At 51.9% G+C, this 14,818-nt stretch overlaps 1 protein-coding gene across 3 annotated transcripts in view; it reads left to right on the top strand.

Annotated features, from left to right (window-relative positions):
- The window catches only part of CAMK2A (calcium/calmodulin dependent protein kinase II alpha), a 60,649-nt gene that overhangs the window by 6,281 nt on the left and 39,550 nt on the right, over nt 1-14,818 (top strand). For all 3 annotated transcript variants that reach the window (XM_031449336.2, XM_031449338.2, XM_064484437.1), the window contains exon 2: nt 8,838-8,932. In XM_031449336.2, coding sequence (XP_031305196.1) covers nt 8,838-8,932 — 95 coding nt within the window. The remainder of the gene's footprint in view (nt 1-8,837; nt 8,933-14,818) is intronic.

The raw sequence follows: 14,818 nt of genomic DNA, 5'->3' as shown, positions 1-14,818 counted from the left end.
TCTTCAGAGTGGGAACAGCATAGGCAAAGGCTCTGAGGTGTGCATTTTGATGGAGCACATCAGCCCTGGGGGGGTTGGGGGGTTCCATTCTTCTTAGGCCTGCTCAGCCTGCCTCCAACTTTTGGATGCCTGGGGGCTAGAAGGGCATTAAAAAGCTGTAGATTGTCTAGAAGAGGGGGCCAGGCAGGGTGGCCAAGGTCTGGAAGCCAAATCAAGTGAGACAGGGCTGAGAAGCTGGAGGACTTCAGCAGGGAGAAGAGACCCTCGGGCAGGGGAGGTGTTCTCTCCTCTCATCTCTGCAGGGTCATCTTGGGGTCCCAGATGATGAGAGAAGACTGCTGTGTGCGGCCCTGGAGGGCAGAGCAGGGCCCCATGTGTAGAGGAACAGGGAGGTGGATTTCAGCTCGGCGTAAGGGAGAGCTTTCTAATGGCCAGAACCGCTCCTCTACCTGCTTGATGGACGCGGCCTCGGGAGACAGCACTCTGCTAGCAGAGATAGATATGCACTCCACAGCCCTCCTCTCGCCCCTGTGCCTCAATTTCCCTCCTGCCCTGCATCCTTGTTCTCATCCGGTGAGATGCTTTGCTGAGTGCATGAGGCAGGAGATGGTTTAGGGGCCAGAACATCCTCAGTCCCACACTGAGGATGAAGAGTACTTTCTTGTCTTGTGGACGGAGCCTTGTCTGAGGTCACACAAGCTAGTGACACATGCGAATTGGGCACTCTGGCCACTTTCCAGCCCAATGCTTGGCTTCTTAACCCTTGGCGCCTCTCTCGCTCAACCTCTGAAGGTCTTTGGGGTGTGTGTGGACAGAGCCAGGCCAGAAGGCCAGCTGAGCCGGGGGAGAAAACAGCCCCTCAGCATTTCCCTGCTTTGCCTGCTCTGATCCTGTCACCGAGCTCTGTGGATATATATATTTTTAAATTTTCCTTTTTGTAACCTATTCAAGAAAACCCAGGCACAGCCAAAACAAGGAATATGTTGGAACTTCTGTTGGTTCAATGTTCCCTGCAGCAAACAGAATCTTCCGGTTCTCAGGCCTTCTGTGTCCCCCATGAGACTTCTGCTGGGTTGGCGTGGGGCAGGCCTGGGGGATGCGGGACAGCTCGAAGACACAGTGTCCCCGCAGCATCTTCTGGAGTCTGGGAGTAGGCGGTACAGCCCAGGCGGGGAGGAGGGAAGATGTGTGGTTTCAGTAAAAGGTCCTAGGATTTTCTGGCTCTACAGTGCTGCAGTTTGAGGAGTTTGGGGCAGCACTGCTATGCTGAGCTGGGGGGAGGAGAGAGAAAACCAAGCAAAGAGGATCCTGAGCTCCCAGTCCCTATCTCCTCTGCCCTGTTTGCCAACTGAGGACCTGCGTTGCTGTGTTTTATTTGTTATTAAGAAAGGACACTATATATATATATATATATATATATATATATATATATATATATATTTTTTTTTTTTTTTGCAGGGGGAGGTAATTAGGTTTATTTATGTATTATTTGGTTTTTCAGTGGAGGCACTGGGGACTGAACCCAGGACCTCGTGCATGCTAAGCAGGCCCTCTACCACTTGAGCTATACCCTCCCCCCTTACGAAAGGACATTTTGCTTAAAAAGAAGTAAGTAAAAAGAGAGAGAGGTCTTAAAAATGAGCAACAGTTTACTTCACAGATGGGTAAACTGAGGCCCCCAAAAGTGAAGGGATTTGCTTAAAGTATATAGAGGTGGATATCACGGAAACAGGTTATTCACTTTGTTTCTGAACAAATTTGATCTCAGGTTGGTAAGTGTTTGAGGAATCTAGGAGCCCTCAGAGAATTTCATACGAGCCACGATCACTCTCCCTCACGAAACACTCTCACTCCAACTCACAGAATGTTGTGTATTATTTCCCACAGACCCCCCGACCCCAAAGCCCATCTCAACTCCACGGTAGGGCCCTTTGATCCAAGCGTATGGGGTACTGGAAAAACCAAAGATGATGAATCAGGAGTCCTGGGTTCAAGGTCTTGGCCTCAGTTTCTTTATCTGTAAAATGGGGAGAGGGTGGACCTCAATGGCAAAATTACTGGGCATACCAGCCTCTGATGCAGCCACTTATGGCCCACACTCTGGCCTCTCGGGTGGAGTGGTTTCAGTGGCCAACTCCAACTCTGTCCCTCCCCACAGACATTCAAACCCCGTCTGCTCTGGGTTCCATGCTCCCAGGCCTTGCTCCGTGCCAAGTGACCAGATTAGCTAACCTGGGCTGTGATTACTGACCATCAAGAGGTATTGGATGCTAATACTCTCACAGATAACTTTCTGAAACCACCCAGCTTGTCTCTGAGAGGTAGCAGGCTTATGGGTACTAACTGAGTGTGGGGAGATTTGGGGGAGGAGTCTGGACTCTGATTAGGAGGGGCTTATCACCGAGCATCCAGGCAAGATGGTGAGTAGCTGGAAATTTGGGACTAGAATCTGAAAAGAGGAGGGGCTCATTAGAAGCAGATTTCAATCTTAGGTGATGGTCAGTGGCTTTCATCATTTTGGGGACGGGGTCACAGATTCCTTTGTGAAGCTAATGAAAAATACGCATCCTCTGCCCAGAACAATGCAGAGACACAGACTAATTTTGTTAAAATTTTAGGTGTGTTCATGAACCCCCAGAGCCTCCCCAGAGACCCTGGCTAACGGCCCTGGGGGGAAGAAATGGAGTGGGGAGTGGTGAGAATAGGGGGAGGGAGAACAGGGAGCAGCCCAGTTGAGGGGGGATGAAGATATGAAAGCGCTGTCGTTGCTGGGGGGGCGGGTACCAGGGAGAGGGCGGCGACCCAGAAACAAGAGGGAAGGTGGGTCTCAAAGCTGGGTGGCCAGTGGAGCCAAATGCCACCTGGTGTGGGGCAGGCGAGGCAGACCAGGCCCAGTGGGGACTGCAGGGGCTAGGGGGGACGGGCATCGGGTTGGCGGGCCTGGCACAACTTTTCTTCCAGGGAGCTGGGGGTGGGAACCAGATTGTGGTGGGTTCAGGGCGTGTGGGAGGTGGGAAGAGGAGGCGGCGGATGTCGGACACTTGTTCTGGAAGTTTGGCAGCAAAGAAGAGGGGAAGTGGCTCAGGCTGCTGGGTCGAGAGAAAGGCTCTTGGCTTTAAAATATTTTTAAGTTTAGGGGAATGATAGTTGTTTCATTTTCCAGAATGAGGGAGACCAGGGTGTGTTTGAAGAGGCAGCCACTGAAGGGAAGGCTTGAAAGGTTGTCAGGACCAACAATCAGACCCTCAAGGAGGGCAGAGTGGAGGGGGGGTCTGGTGATTGTGCCCCCATCCACAGTGCTCTTGTCTGCTGACACCCACAGGCACACTCTGGGCTCTGGATGGCCCGGGGGGAAGGTGGGGAGGTTCCCTTTAGAGGAAGTTGACAATAACTAGCCTTGGGTACCAGGAACCTCTTCCCATCCCTACGTAGTGGAGACTCCTCACCGATGGCCCAGGAGGAAGCCGGGCTGGGGCTTCTCATCTCCGTCTTTCAAATGGAAGGATAAGCAAACTGGCGGCCAAGCTGAGTGAGGACCCTGGTCTTTCGCGTCCCGACCTAATGCTCCTGGTGCTGCCAAGTCAGCATTTTGGGGTGTTTGAGACCAGAGAGGGTGATAAGCCCCCTATGGGCTGGCAGTCAGCAACTCCCAGGACACCGTGCCTGCCAGGCAGCCGGAAAGCAACTTCCAAGCGTGACTCTTGCTTTTCATGGCCCATTAGCACATTCCCACATTCTCAGCCACGCTGGACCCACTATCACTCTGCCCTCCCCATCCGTCTGTCAGAGGCAGGTGCGGCCTCCCTGCCGGCTCACACCCAGGGGCAGGCTGCTCGCCCCAGGGAGCACCCCGTCCCCCTCACGTGCCCCCCCCCCCAGCACCTCTCCTGGCTTGCTTCTTCCCTGAGCTTGGCAAACAAGATCCATTTTGCTTCTCATAATGCCAGCTGTTCTCGTCATCTTGGAGATAATGATCTCAGTAAAAGGTGGTGTTTCTTGAGCCTTTACTGTATTCCAGAGACTGGGCTAAACCCACCATATACCATATTCTCTCATTGAATCCTTGAAACAGCTGCTCACAGTGGGTATTTTTCTTACCTACATTTTACAGAGGAGGAGACAGGCTTACCGAGGTGAAGTCACTTGTTCGAAAGAGACTGAACCACGATTTGAACTCTGGTTGGGCTCGTTCAGGAGCGCCTGTTCAGATTCACACAGAACTTCGCTAGCCGATATGGTAGTCACTAGCCACTTCTAATGATTTAAATGAAATAAAGTTAAAAATTCGTTTCCTCAGTTCTTTTAGCCATATTTCAAGTGCTCTCTAACCATATGAGGCTACTGGCTGCCACACTGGACAACATAGACTATTTCCACCATCGCAGAGAGTTCTGTTGGCCAGCCCTGATATAGAATATTGAAGGTGGAAAGGCCTCCGTACTGTTTAGCTTCACGCTAACCCCAACTCCCACGTTGCAGATGAAGAAACTGAGGCCCACGTTGGGGCAGACCTCCCAGCAGGACTGAGATCTCCAGTGTCTGTCTCATGCACACACCCCTCCTTGCCCACATTCTGTGACCCTCTCGCTAACACGGGTACACACTTCATACCCAGGGTGATGCACGTGTACTTTGACACACCCAGAGCCTCATGGCGTCACATCCACAAGGGCGCAGATGGGCTGCCAACACACACCTGCGGGCAGACACACCCCCTGAACTCTTTGCACCCAGGAAGACTATCACAGGTGCTCCCAGGACCTGCCCACGGACGCCCCCCACTCACTCAGGGCCCTCACTGCAGGTCTCACCCCTTCCTTCCGGTCACTCTCGCCCACCCTGCCCTCCACACCTGGGCCTCCTCCTCTCTTCCACCCTGTCCAGTTTCCATACTCCTGCCCACCCACCCGCTGGCCACCTGCTCAGCTCGGGGCCGTGGGAGGAGTGGGCTGGCCCTTCCTCTTGCCAAGGCTGCTGGGCTGTGGCCACTCGCTCACGCAGGACAAGAATGCAGAAACATGACTTTTTTAAACAAAAGATTAAAAAGAGAGGAAGTTAAGGCTGCAAGCTTACTGCCCGCACTCTTATTTTTGCCACAGATTCTCCTCTGCCCCTCAGCTCCCCGATCCCCAGCACCGTGGCAGGCGGGGAGGAGCCTTTCCACTTGTGGACAGAGACCTGAGGCAGCATAGGTAGAGAGAGGGGCTCCTCGGCCCAGGCCCTCTCCTCGCCCTATTTGATGATTGTGTGCGTGGCACCATGCCCAATGTTTTACATGTGTTACCTCACTTAATTTCCCCAACAAACCCAGGAGCTAGATACTATTATTGCCCCCATTTTACAGGAGGAAACAGAGAGGGGAAGAGCCAAGTTGAGTCATGATCAGACCACAGGCGTTTGTGAGCCCAGAGCCCCTGCCTTTGAGGGCCGCACTCTTGCCTTTGGTGGAGACAGAAGACCAAGGGCAGGTGACCTGGTTCTCTTCACAGCCTCATGAGGAGAACGCCTGCTCACTTGAGGCTTCAGGTTCCTGATCTGTTAAATGGGAGAATCATAATCCCCACTTTGCAGGGTTGCTGGAAGGAACAGGGAGCTTAGCGGTGAAAGTGCATTTAAAGGGAGGACACATTCTGGGTATGTGAGAGGCTGATGTCCTCTGGATCAGCAGCTCTGAACTAGTTTTGATCAACTCCTCCCTCTGAGCATCTGCTAAAAGCTATGCATCCTTGCCCCAGAAAAAAATTAAAAAAACAAAAAGCATATACCTCCACTCAGAGGCACAGGATCTCCTTCAGGGGGTGGAGGGTTCCTGCAGCCTCTCTGCCCATGGCCTGGGCGCCTAGTTAGAATCTGGGATTTACACAAAAGCTTGGCTCTGTGTTGTGAGGAAGAAGTTCAGCAACTGTGTCTTCTTGTCTTACTGACATGGCTCCTAGGTCCTCAGCTCCTGGGGCAGAGCCCCGGTTCGTGGGGCCTGTCAAGCCCCTTCTCATAGAGCCCCATGTGATGGCCCATCGGTGCTGAGTTCCAGGGGGCCGGGCACCTAACAGGACTTCCCCAGAAGGCCGGCAGGACAGTGCCAAGCTGGCTGTGAAACAATCACCCGGGCAGCCTGTTAACTGAGAATACAGATTCCTGGGCCCACACTCAGAGACTCTGATTTGGTGGGTCGGGGTGTAGACTTGGAATATGTACTTTTAAAAGATCCCCAAGAGATTCTGAAACAGCCAGCTCAACAACCATTGGTCTAAGGTCTTTATCTAGGTTGGAGTTTTGTTTCTCTCAAGGAGAAATTTTCTCTCTCCCTCCGTCCCTCACATCCTCCCTCTCTCCCTCCATCTCTCTGTCATCAATATCATGTTAATTAAAGTCCAGCTCTGACCCAAGCATGAGGTGGATGCCAGGGAGCGAGCTGAGCCCTGCCCCTGCACTCAGAAACTTATCACCTCCCTCCTTCCCTGCCTTTCAGAAACCAGTGTGCCCACCTTTCTCAGATACCTATTCTTGTTCCTAACACCCCTGAATGAAGTCCTCTTCCCTGTCTCATTTCCATCCCTCTCAGTGAAATCTCCCTCCTGTTCCTACAGTAACATTTATGGAGGCCCTGTTGGTAGCAAAGATGGGGTACCTGTGCATGGGGTGTGAAGAGGAAAGTTCAAGTCCTGGCCCTCAGGAACTCTCTGTTGGGTGGACAGACAAGCTGGATGAGCAACCACAGTCCCGTGCTAGATGGGGAGGGGTGAGGGGCTCTGGGAGCACAAACAAGGGGCCCTGTCATGGCGAGACTTCTCAGGGAAGGAGACCCGGGTCTGCTGCTCTCCTCCAGGTGAACAGCAGACAGGGCTGCCCACCCCAGGACGGTCTGTTGCCATGCCCGTGAATTCTGGCCTTCTCCGGCTTTCCTATGAAGGCATATTTCCTGGTCTCTAGCCCCCCTTCCAGATCTTTGTTCCGCATCCTGCTCCGCAACTTCCCACCCGCTCCCTTGATGCCGCCCAGACATGAAGCCAGTGACATTATGCCCAGGGCTATGTGCGCAGCGGGCATCTCCGCCAGCCTGCAGGCTCCTCAGCGCCCGCCAGTGTCTGCCCCTACTCCCATCAGCCTCATCTTTGTGGCTTGGAGCTGCCTGCATGCTTACGAGAGGGGACCAAAGTTTGGAGGATATGGTGGGATGCGGCTGTGTCAGGAACCTGGACCTGCAGGCCAGGAAGTGGCAGGCACACTGGGTGGGGAAGAAGCCAAAAACCTGGGATTATGGATATCTGAGTTCCAGACGCAGCACGGCCTGTTACCTGCTGTGTGACCTTGAGCAGTCTACTCTGAGCTATGCTGAGCTCAAAGTCTTGGGCTCCACTTCAAACTTAAGGAATCAGAATCACATTTTAACAAGATGCTGGGTGATTCGTATGCACATTAAAATTGGAGAAGGCTGTCCAGGAGACTTGCTTCTTGCCATTCGCCTGTGCTTAGGGTGGTAATGGTGGCGACCACAGTTAGTGTCGGGCCCTTTAGGGGCCTCCTCTGTGATATTCAGGGGTTGGACCCGATGAGCTTTGGGACAATATGGCACCTAAATGCCAGATCTAGCTCTCAAACTAGTTTTGTTTGGCAAGATATTATGCTTAATTTTTTTTTGGAATGAAGTGCTAGTACTTAAAAATTGGGAAATGTCACATAAATATCCAGACTTCCGGCTCTTCTTGAAAAAATCAAGCAATCTGGGTAATGGGCCACATTTCACACAGCAACAATGTCTCCTGGGAGCAGTGAAGTTCACAGCCCTTGCTCCAAGTTCTTCAGCCACAAATACTTTGACGGTGAAATCTCAGGAGTGTCTTAAAACATATGAAAAGATGCTCAACTTCACTCTGAATGTGAGAATTCCAAATCAAATCCACACCGAGTCGCATGTTCCACCTGTCTCACTAGCAAAAATATGAACGTTTGATAACACATTGTGCTAAGGGCAGAGGAAATGGTCCCCTCATATACTGGTAGGTTCATCTCTAAGATGGATAGTCTCTCATTATCTGTCAATATTATCAAATAACACCTACCCTTTGACCAAATAATACCAACTCTGGAAGTTTATCCACAGACACCTGCACGCAGGGGAAATGTAATTCTAATGCACACATATAAGGTTAGTCATTGCAGTACTGTTTGTAATAGTTATGAATTGGAACTAACCTAATTGCCCATCAATAGGGGACGGGCTAGGTAAATTACAGGGCAGCCATACAATTAAATAATGGGGAACTCTGTGTTATAATATGGAAGGAGGATCTGTAAACAAATTTCTGAATAAAAGGAGGGTACAGAACAGCACGCAAAGGCCAGGACCATTTGCGAGGGGGAGAGCATCTGTGGAAAGCTGCTCTGGCCGCACTGGCCATCTCTGGGGAAGGGACTTTGGAGACTGGGGTACAGGGATGGGAAGGAGTCTTTTAACTATCTCCATCTTTGTGTCTTTTGAACTTTGAACCATGTCGTGTGTTACATACTCAAAGAATAAAAAACTGAAAGCTTCCAGGGACCTAGATTCTGTGATTCTAACACTGTATGATGCTAATATTTTAGAACTTGGTGAACCTAACTTATGACTCTAGAAGGCTCATCTCTCATGAGGCCAAGCTCCTAATAATTTACTACTAGTGGTTCTTCTGGGTCTCTGGGCTACTCTGTCCCCGAGTCGGATCACGGCAGCCGCTGTGAGCTCGAGCAGCCCTGGAGGAGGGACCCCTCCCAGCACAGTGCTGCTGCACAAACTCTGGTGTCTCCTGGGGATGCAGCCCTTGCGCCCTCCCTCACCGTCTTTGCCTCCTCTGCCCTAGGGGAGCCTTCTCGGTGGTACGCAGGTGTGTGAAGGTTCTGGCCGGCCAGGAATATGCTGCCAAGATTATCAACACTAAGAAGCTCTCTGCCAGAGGTAGGTGGCTGATCCATGCCTGACCCGCCCTCCGGGGATCTCCTCCCTTCACCCCTCCCTCCAACGTTTGGGTTGGAACCAGGACGTGGGTCTGCCCCCCAGGGTATGCTGCTGTTAGAGGTGGGGCTCTTCATCCTATGGGTGTTATGAGAACAGACCCCTCCATATTCCTTCCTTAGGGGTCTAGGCTGGAGGCCACAGCCTCTCTGACAGGCCAGGCTCCCTGCCCTCCACCCACCCAGCCAGATGAAGGTTAAGGTGCCAGGTGGGCCCTCCTTTCCTTGTTCTTCTGCCACTTGCCTCCACTCTCACTGCCAGACCTCTGCCCCTAGCGTTCCTTCTGCCTGGATGCCCTTACCTGGCTCCTTACAAGGCTGGCTCTTTCTCAACCTTTGAGTCTCAGCTCAATGCCACATCCTTTAAGAGGTTTCCCTGACCTCCAAATCTGAGGGGATCTTCCCCATTTTTTCTCTTTCATTACTGTTTACTTTCTTTGTGGCTTTCTCCCAACCTGGATTTAACCCACTTACTGGCTTGGGTCCTTGTTTAATATCCATATTCCCTCTTGACCATAATAAGCACCAAGAAGGTAGGGATGGGTCTCACTCCCTATAAATGCCCAGCACCTAGGACAGCACCTGACACATCCAGGGCTGAACCAGTGTCCAGTGAACACCATGTGTACCCTGCTTCAGCCACACCAGTCCACCTCTGGTCCCTAAATACTCCCTAGGACAGTAGTTCCCAAGCCTGGAATCCCTGGAGCACTTCAAACACCCCTGATGCCTGGATCCCACCCCCAAGTGTTGTGATTTAATTAGTCTGGGCTGTGACTTGAGTGTTGGAAATGATTCCCAGGTGATTCTAATTTGGAAGTGGTCCTAGACCAGCAACATCGGCATCACCAGGAGGTTGTTAGAAATGCAAATTCATGATTCCAGATGTAATGAATCAGAATCTGCATTTTTAACAAGACACCAGTGATTCGTGTGGACATTAAAACTTGGGACGCATGCTCAGAAGCTTTTCTTCGTGCCCTTAGCATGTGATGTGGTTAGGCTGGTAATGGTGGTGACCATGGTCAGCATGTTAGAGAAGATTATCTTCAAAGATCTATTATTCCCCACTCTCAACGGTGGGTCTGAGCTGCCTTGGGGACCCCTAGGGGTGATGGGAATTCTGTTGGGTGAGGCAGGTACTGGTGCGAACTGTGCAGTGTGGAAGACATCGTGTGAGGAGCTTGCGCAGCGTCCAGGTGTTTGCCTGGCATAGTGGCAGCTGTGTCTGTGCCGGCGCCCAGCAGGTGTGGGTTTCACGGTGGCTGGTACAGGATGTTCACATTGTCCCCCACGGGCCTCCCAGCAGGCTCCGTGTCAGACCGTGTGTTGCTGCCTTTCATCTCTCTGGCTCAGAGTTGCTGGGAGCCCAATACTTTCTCCCAGTTACCGAACTCCCTGGCAGGGAGGATAGCGTCCTGCAGGGAGAGGAGGCTGGGGTGGGGGTAAGTGTGGTTCTCTGATGAGCAGGGCCCGCAGTGGCACACAGTCAGCATGAACGCTGGTGTGGAAGGGCTGGAGCCGGAGCCGGGGCAGGGAGTCAGGGAGGGCAGGCAGGCTAACAGGAGTGCTGCCTCATGGCCAGATGCTGGGGCTCGCCTTGCCATTGCTGTGGGACTAGTGGCGATCTAATGCCCTCTCTGCTTTGTTTCTAGTGAGGAATGGAGAGATGTCCCCACCCATGAGATACAGTAGGGGCAGGACGAGAGCCACAGTCCTGTGGGGTGGCACAGGATGTCTTGGGGTGACATGTTGTGTTGCCCCAAAATGAATAAGGATCAGGAACCAAAGTCCTCCTTGGAAGCTGGCACTCTCAGAGCCACATCCACACACACACACACACACCCACCCACAAACATAGGACAGAAAGAGACAGATGTGTATGGGCAGAATGGAAGGGGCATTGCCTATTTGCCGGCTGGTGACTAAGCATTACTGGGGCAGTGTAGACTCTGGGCTGTGCAGTAACCACCCAGCCCAGTCTCTGGCAATTTGTGGAGCCTTTGACCTCTTGGGAGGAAGATGTCCAGGCCTTGGTGAGTGTGAGGGTGGGAGTGGGGATGCTCTCAGGGGAACCTTCCCAAAGAAGTCTGCAAACTGCCAACGCTTTTCTCCCCAGCAGGAGAGGAGGGGCAGAGCTTCTTTTAGCAGGTTTCTTTGTTTGCCACTCATGGGGCCCGGGGTGGGAGCGGTTTGATGTTGAATATTTGGAAACACACTCTAAGCTTCTCCTGAGAGCACACCCTGGTGACTTTGGCAGCTCCCAGCAGGGGTCGTGCCCACCCGGGGCATCCGACCACCCCCCTTCCTTCCCCACGGGGCCAGCCTTTTCTATCGAGTGGTTCCCAAACCCAGGAGACAGGTTTTGTGTGTATTTTTAAACTAGTCTTTTGTATAAAATGATCATAGTATAAATTCCAAGAAGCCATAAAGACATGAAATGAGAGGTAAAAAAAAAAAATTTCCTGTCCCAATCCCTGCCTAATCCCCTTGGGAGGCTTTTGAAAAATGCAGCTGCCCCAGTTCCTCCCCTGAGGGTGGGGGATTCAGTAGGTGAGACCCAAGCCCCTGAATTTAAAAAATCCTGCTGGCCGTGACAATAGCCAGTCCATGCTCAGAGCTAACTCCCTGCCAGGGGCTCTGGATGCTTCCCTAGCCACAGTCTCACCAGGAAGAATTCATCAACATTTTAGGGCAGGCTGGGTGCACGAATGTGGCTGGTGCAGCCATATGTGACTGGCCCTCAGGTACAGCATCCTCTACAGGCCCCGCTGTCCACCTGAGTGCTGACGGGTCTCTTCCTTGGCTCCCTGGTGACCAGTCCCAGGACACCAGGTGGGAAGCATGGTGTGAGCTCATTGGGGCTGCCCCTGAGCTTCAGGGCCAAGCAAGGGAGCATGTGAGGAAGCAGTAAGACACGTCTTTCCGGTCTGCCTCATTCGCTCCCCACCCCTGCCTGGTGTTCTTGGTCCGTGGGATTATTTCGCCCACCTCCCAGGATCTGGAGGGCTGTTGAGGCCCTGTGGAAGGAGGGGGCATTTCCCGTTCTAAGACTTGGAGATCTGTTTTCTCCTTTGGTTCCTGTACTTCCAGTCAGAATCCCACTGCCTGTCTGCCTGACGTCCCTTCCCTGGGCCGTGCTCTGCCCGACCCTGCCCTACTGGCACCGGCCCAGGAATCTCTCCCCAGAGTTTCCACCCATCCCCCACCTGCTAAGCTCTGGGCAAGGCCAGCCTCCTTAACCCCAACACCCTGGAGGCCTGCCCCCAGGGAGGGAGGGAGAAGCACCCATCATAATGGGCATTGGGAGCAACCCTTCCATGGGCTCGGGCAGGAGGGTAAAGACTAGCTTCTCTCAGACATCTCACTGTCACGGGACTCTGCTGAGCCGGATGGATGTATGTATCAGTTATGAGAATGCAATACAGTACAGTAATTATGAACATGGGCTGAGATCCCAGCTCTGCCATTTCTTGGCTCTGGGAACTTGAACAAGCTGCTTAGTGGCTTTAGGCCCTGGGAACATGGCAGATACTGACAGACAAGGTCTTGATCTCATTGCACCTGTTTTCTAGGGAGGGGAACTGAAAAGAACATTAAACACACAAATAAGCTGGGTGATTTCAGGTAGTGATGAGTGTTATAAAGAAAATAAACCAGGAAAATGGGGAAATTATAGGGCAGGAGGGATACTCAGAAAAGGCAGCTGGGGAAGCTGTCTGAGGAGGTGACATTGTGCTGGGATCTGCCTGAGGTGAAGAAGGCTGCCATGAGAAGACTCTCCCAGGCAGAGGGCACAGCCAGTGCAAAGGCCTTGTAGTAGGAAGGGGACTGCAGTGCCTGAGGCCACAAAGGAGCCCAGTGTGGCTGGAGCTTCAGATGAAAATGAGACAGGACCCAGCAGGATCTTGCTGGATGTGGTGATGAGTTTGGATTGTATTATAAGTACATTAGGAAGCTGTTAGAAAGTTGGAAGTCAGGGAGTTACAAGATTTAATTTATATTTTAACTAGAAGTCCTTGGCTGTCCAGGGGTTGTGGGAACTGTTCAGGAGTAGTTCCTCAGAGCTCTGAGTTGTAATAAAGCTTGACCACCTTGACGACCACCTTGATTTTGATAAAGAGACTGCTCCTGTATCATTAGGCCTCATTTTCCCCATCTACATAACGGAGCAAGGCCTCAGAGGTCAAGAGAAACTGTCCCTACATTTCTTGAGGTTCCCTGTATACAAGAAAGTGAAAACCTTTCAAAACAGAGTTAAAAAATTATTGTATAAAGTGTGTGTTTACATTCAACAAATTAATGTTTTTAGCACTGAAAGTTGCAATGCAATGTAATTGTACTATGCATCAGATGATTACAACATTTATAAAAACAATTAGTTCCCAGCATTTCCAGCTATGAGGTCTGGTAACCAGGCCCATGTTTGAAGCTGTGTGACCAACATTTCTTCCATTAATCCTGTCAGTTGTAACTGCTCCTGGGTGACCTCACCTGGAGAAAACATCAGAATTCTGGATTTAGGTCCTTTGTCCCCTGAATGTGTAGCCTGGGCAAGGAGGAGCCCAGCCCCCTCTGATAGGCCCCACTTTGACCTGCCTGGTTTCTGGTTCTGCTTGGGATGGGTGGGGTGGGGGACAGGGTGTGGAGGCAGGGAAGATCCAGCCTTCTTCAGGTCATTGAGGGCCCTTGGCCAGCCCTGGATGGGGATTCCCCCTCCTTTCCCCAGGGAACCACCCTGGAGGATACGAAAGGAGGCAGAGAGAGAGGGGAACCAGAGGGATGTCCCCAGCCTGCGCCAGCTCCCCCTCCCCCGTCCCCCCCCCCCCCGCAGCCGCCTTCAGCTGGGGAGTGGAGCTTACACTCTACAGAAAGAGGATTGGACTTAATTGCTTTGCTGATGGAAAAGCCACATTTCAGTATTGATCTCAGCTTCTGCAGCCCTTGGAGGATGCCCAGTGATTGCTGTAATGGAGAGGGAAGGGGAGAGGGGAGCCAGCTGCCTGGGGACAGGGCTGGAACTTTCTCTATCCTCATCGCCCTCCCTGGGGCCCACCTGCTCTGGAGGGGCCAGAGACCGGGGTTCTAGTCCTGGCTCTGCCTCCTGTGGGCCTCAATTTTCCCAGTCGGGAATTGGGGCATGGGGATAGGTGGAAGTGGTGGTGATGAGTCAAGGTGTGGAGAACAGGATAGCACGGGGTTTTAAAGCTCACCCTTGGTTTCTGACTGCCTGGGTACACAGTGTGGCTCTACTGTTCACCACAGTGTGACTTTGGGCCAGGTACTTAACCTCTGTTGACTCCTCTGTAAAGCCAGCATGGTGATAGTACTGCTTTCAGAGGACTGGTGGGAGGACTTGAGATGTGTTTAGAGTGCTCTGCATAACACCTGGCACATAGTAAATATTCTACATTTGCTCCTGACTCCCCCCCCCCATTTTTTTTCCATTTTGTTGTTTTAAATTAAGGTATTAACTACCAAGTTGTGAGAAAAGCACCAAAAAGGGAATTGAGAAATGCATAAAAACAGTGATGCCCACAGCCCAGGGAGGTGTGGAGGTGATTGCGGTCAACAGCCTCAGAGTCAGAGACCACAGGTGCAGATCCTGAACTAGGCCTTTCTCCCAGATGGGAGGGGAAGTCCTGGAAAGTAGGTGTTCTGAGTCCTCTCAAGGGAGGCGGCTTCAGCAAATCAATACAGCCCTTCTCCCATAGAGAATACCCACTCCTTTAGAAAGGTTCATTCATTCATTCCTTTGCTTTTTATTAACTTTATTCTTATGTTTAAAGAATCAATATGGGTTGAACGGGTCATTTAAATGTCCTAGTTA

Source organism: Camelus dromedarius, chromosome 3 (genome assembly GCF_036321535.1).
Source record: "Camelus dromedarius isolate mCamDro1 chromosome 3, mCamDro1.pat, whole genome shotgun sequence".
Classification (NCBI taxonomy): Eukaryota; Metazoa; Chordata; class Mammalia; order Artiodactyla; family Camelidae; genus Camelus; species Camelus dromedarius.
This window is presented reverse-complemented; position numbering and strand designations above follow the sequence as displayed.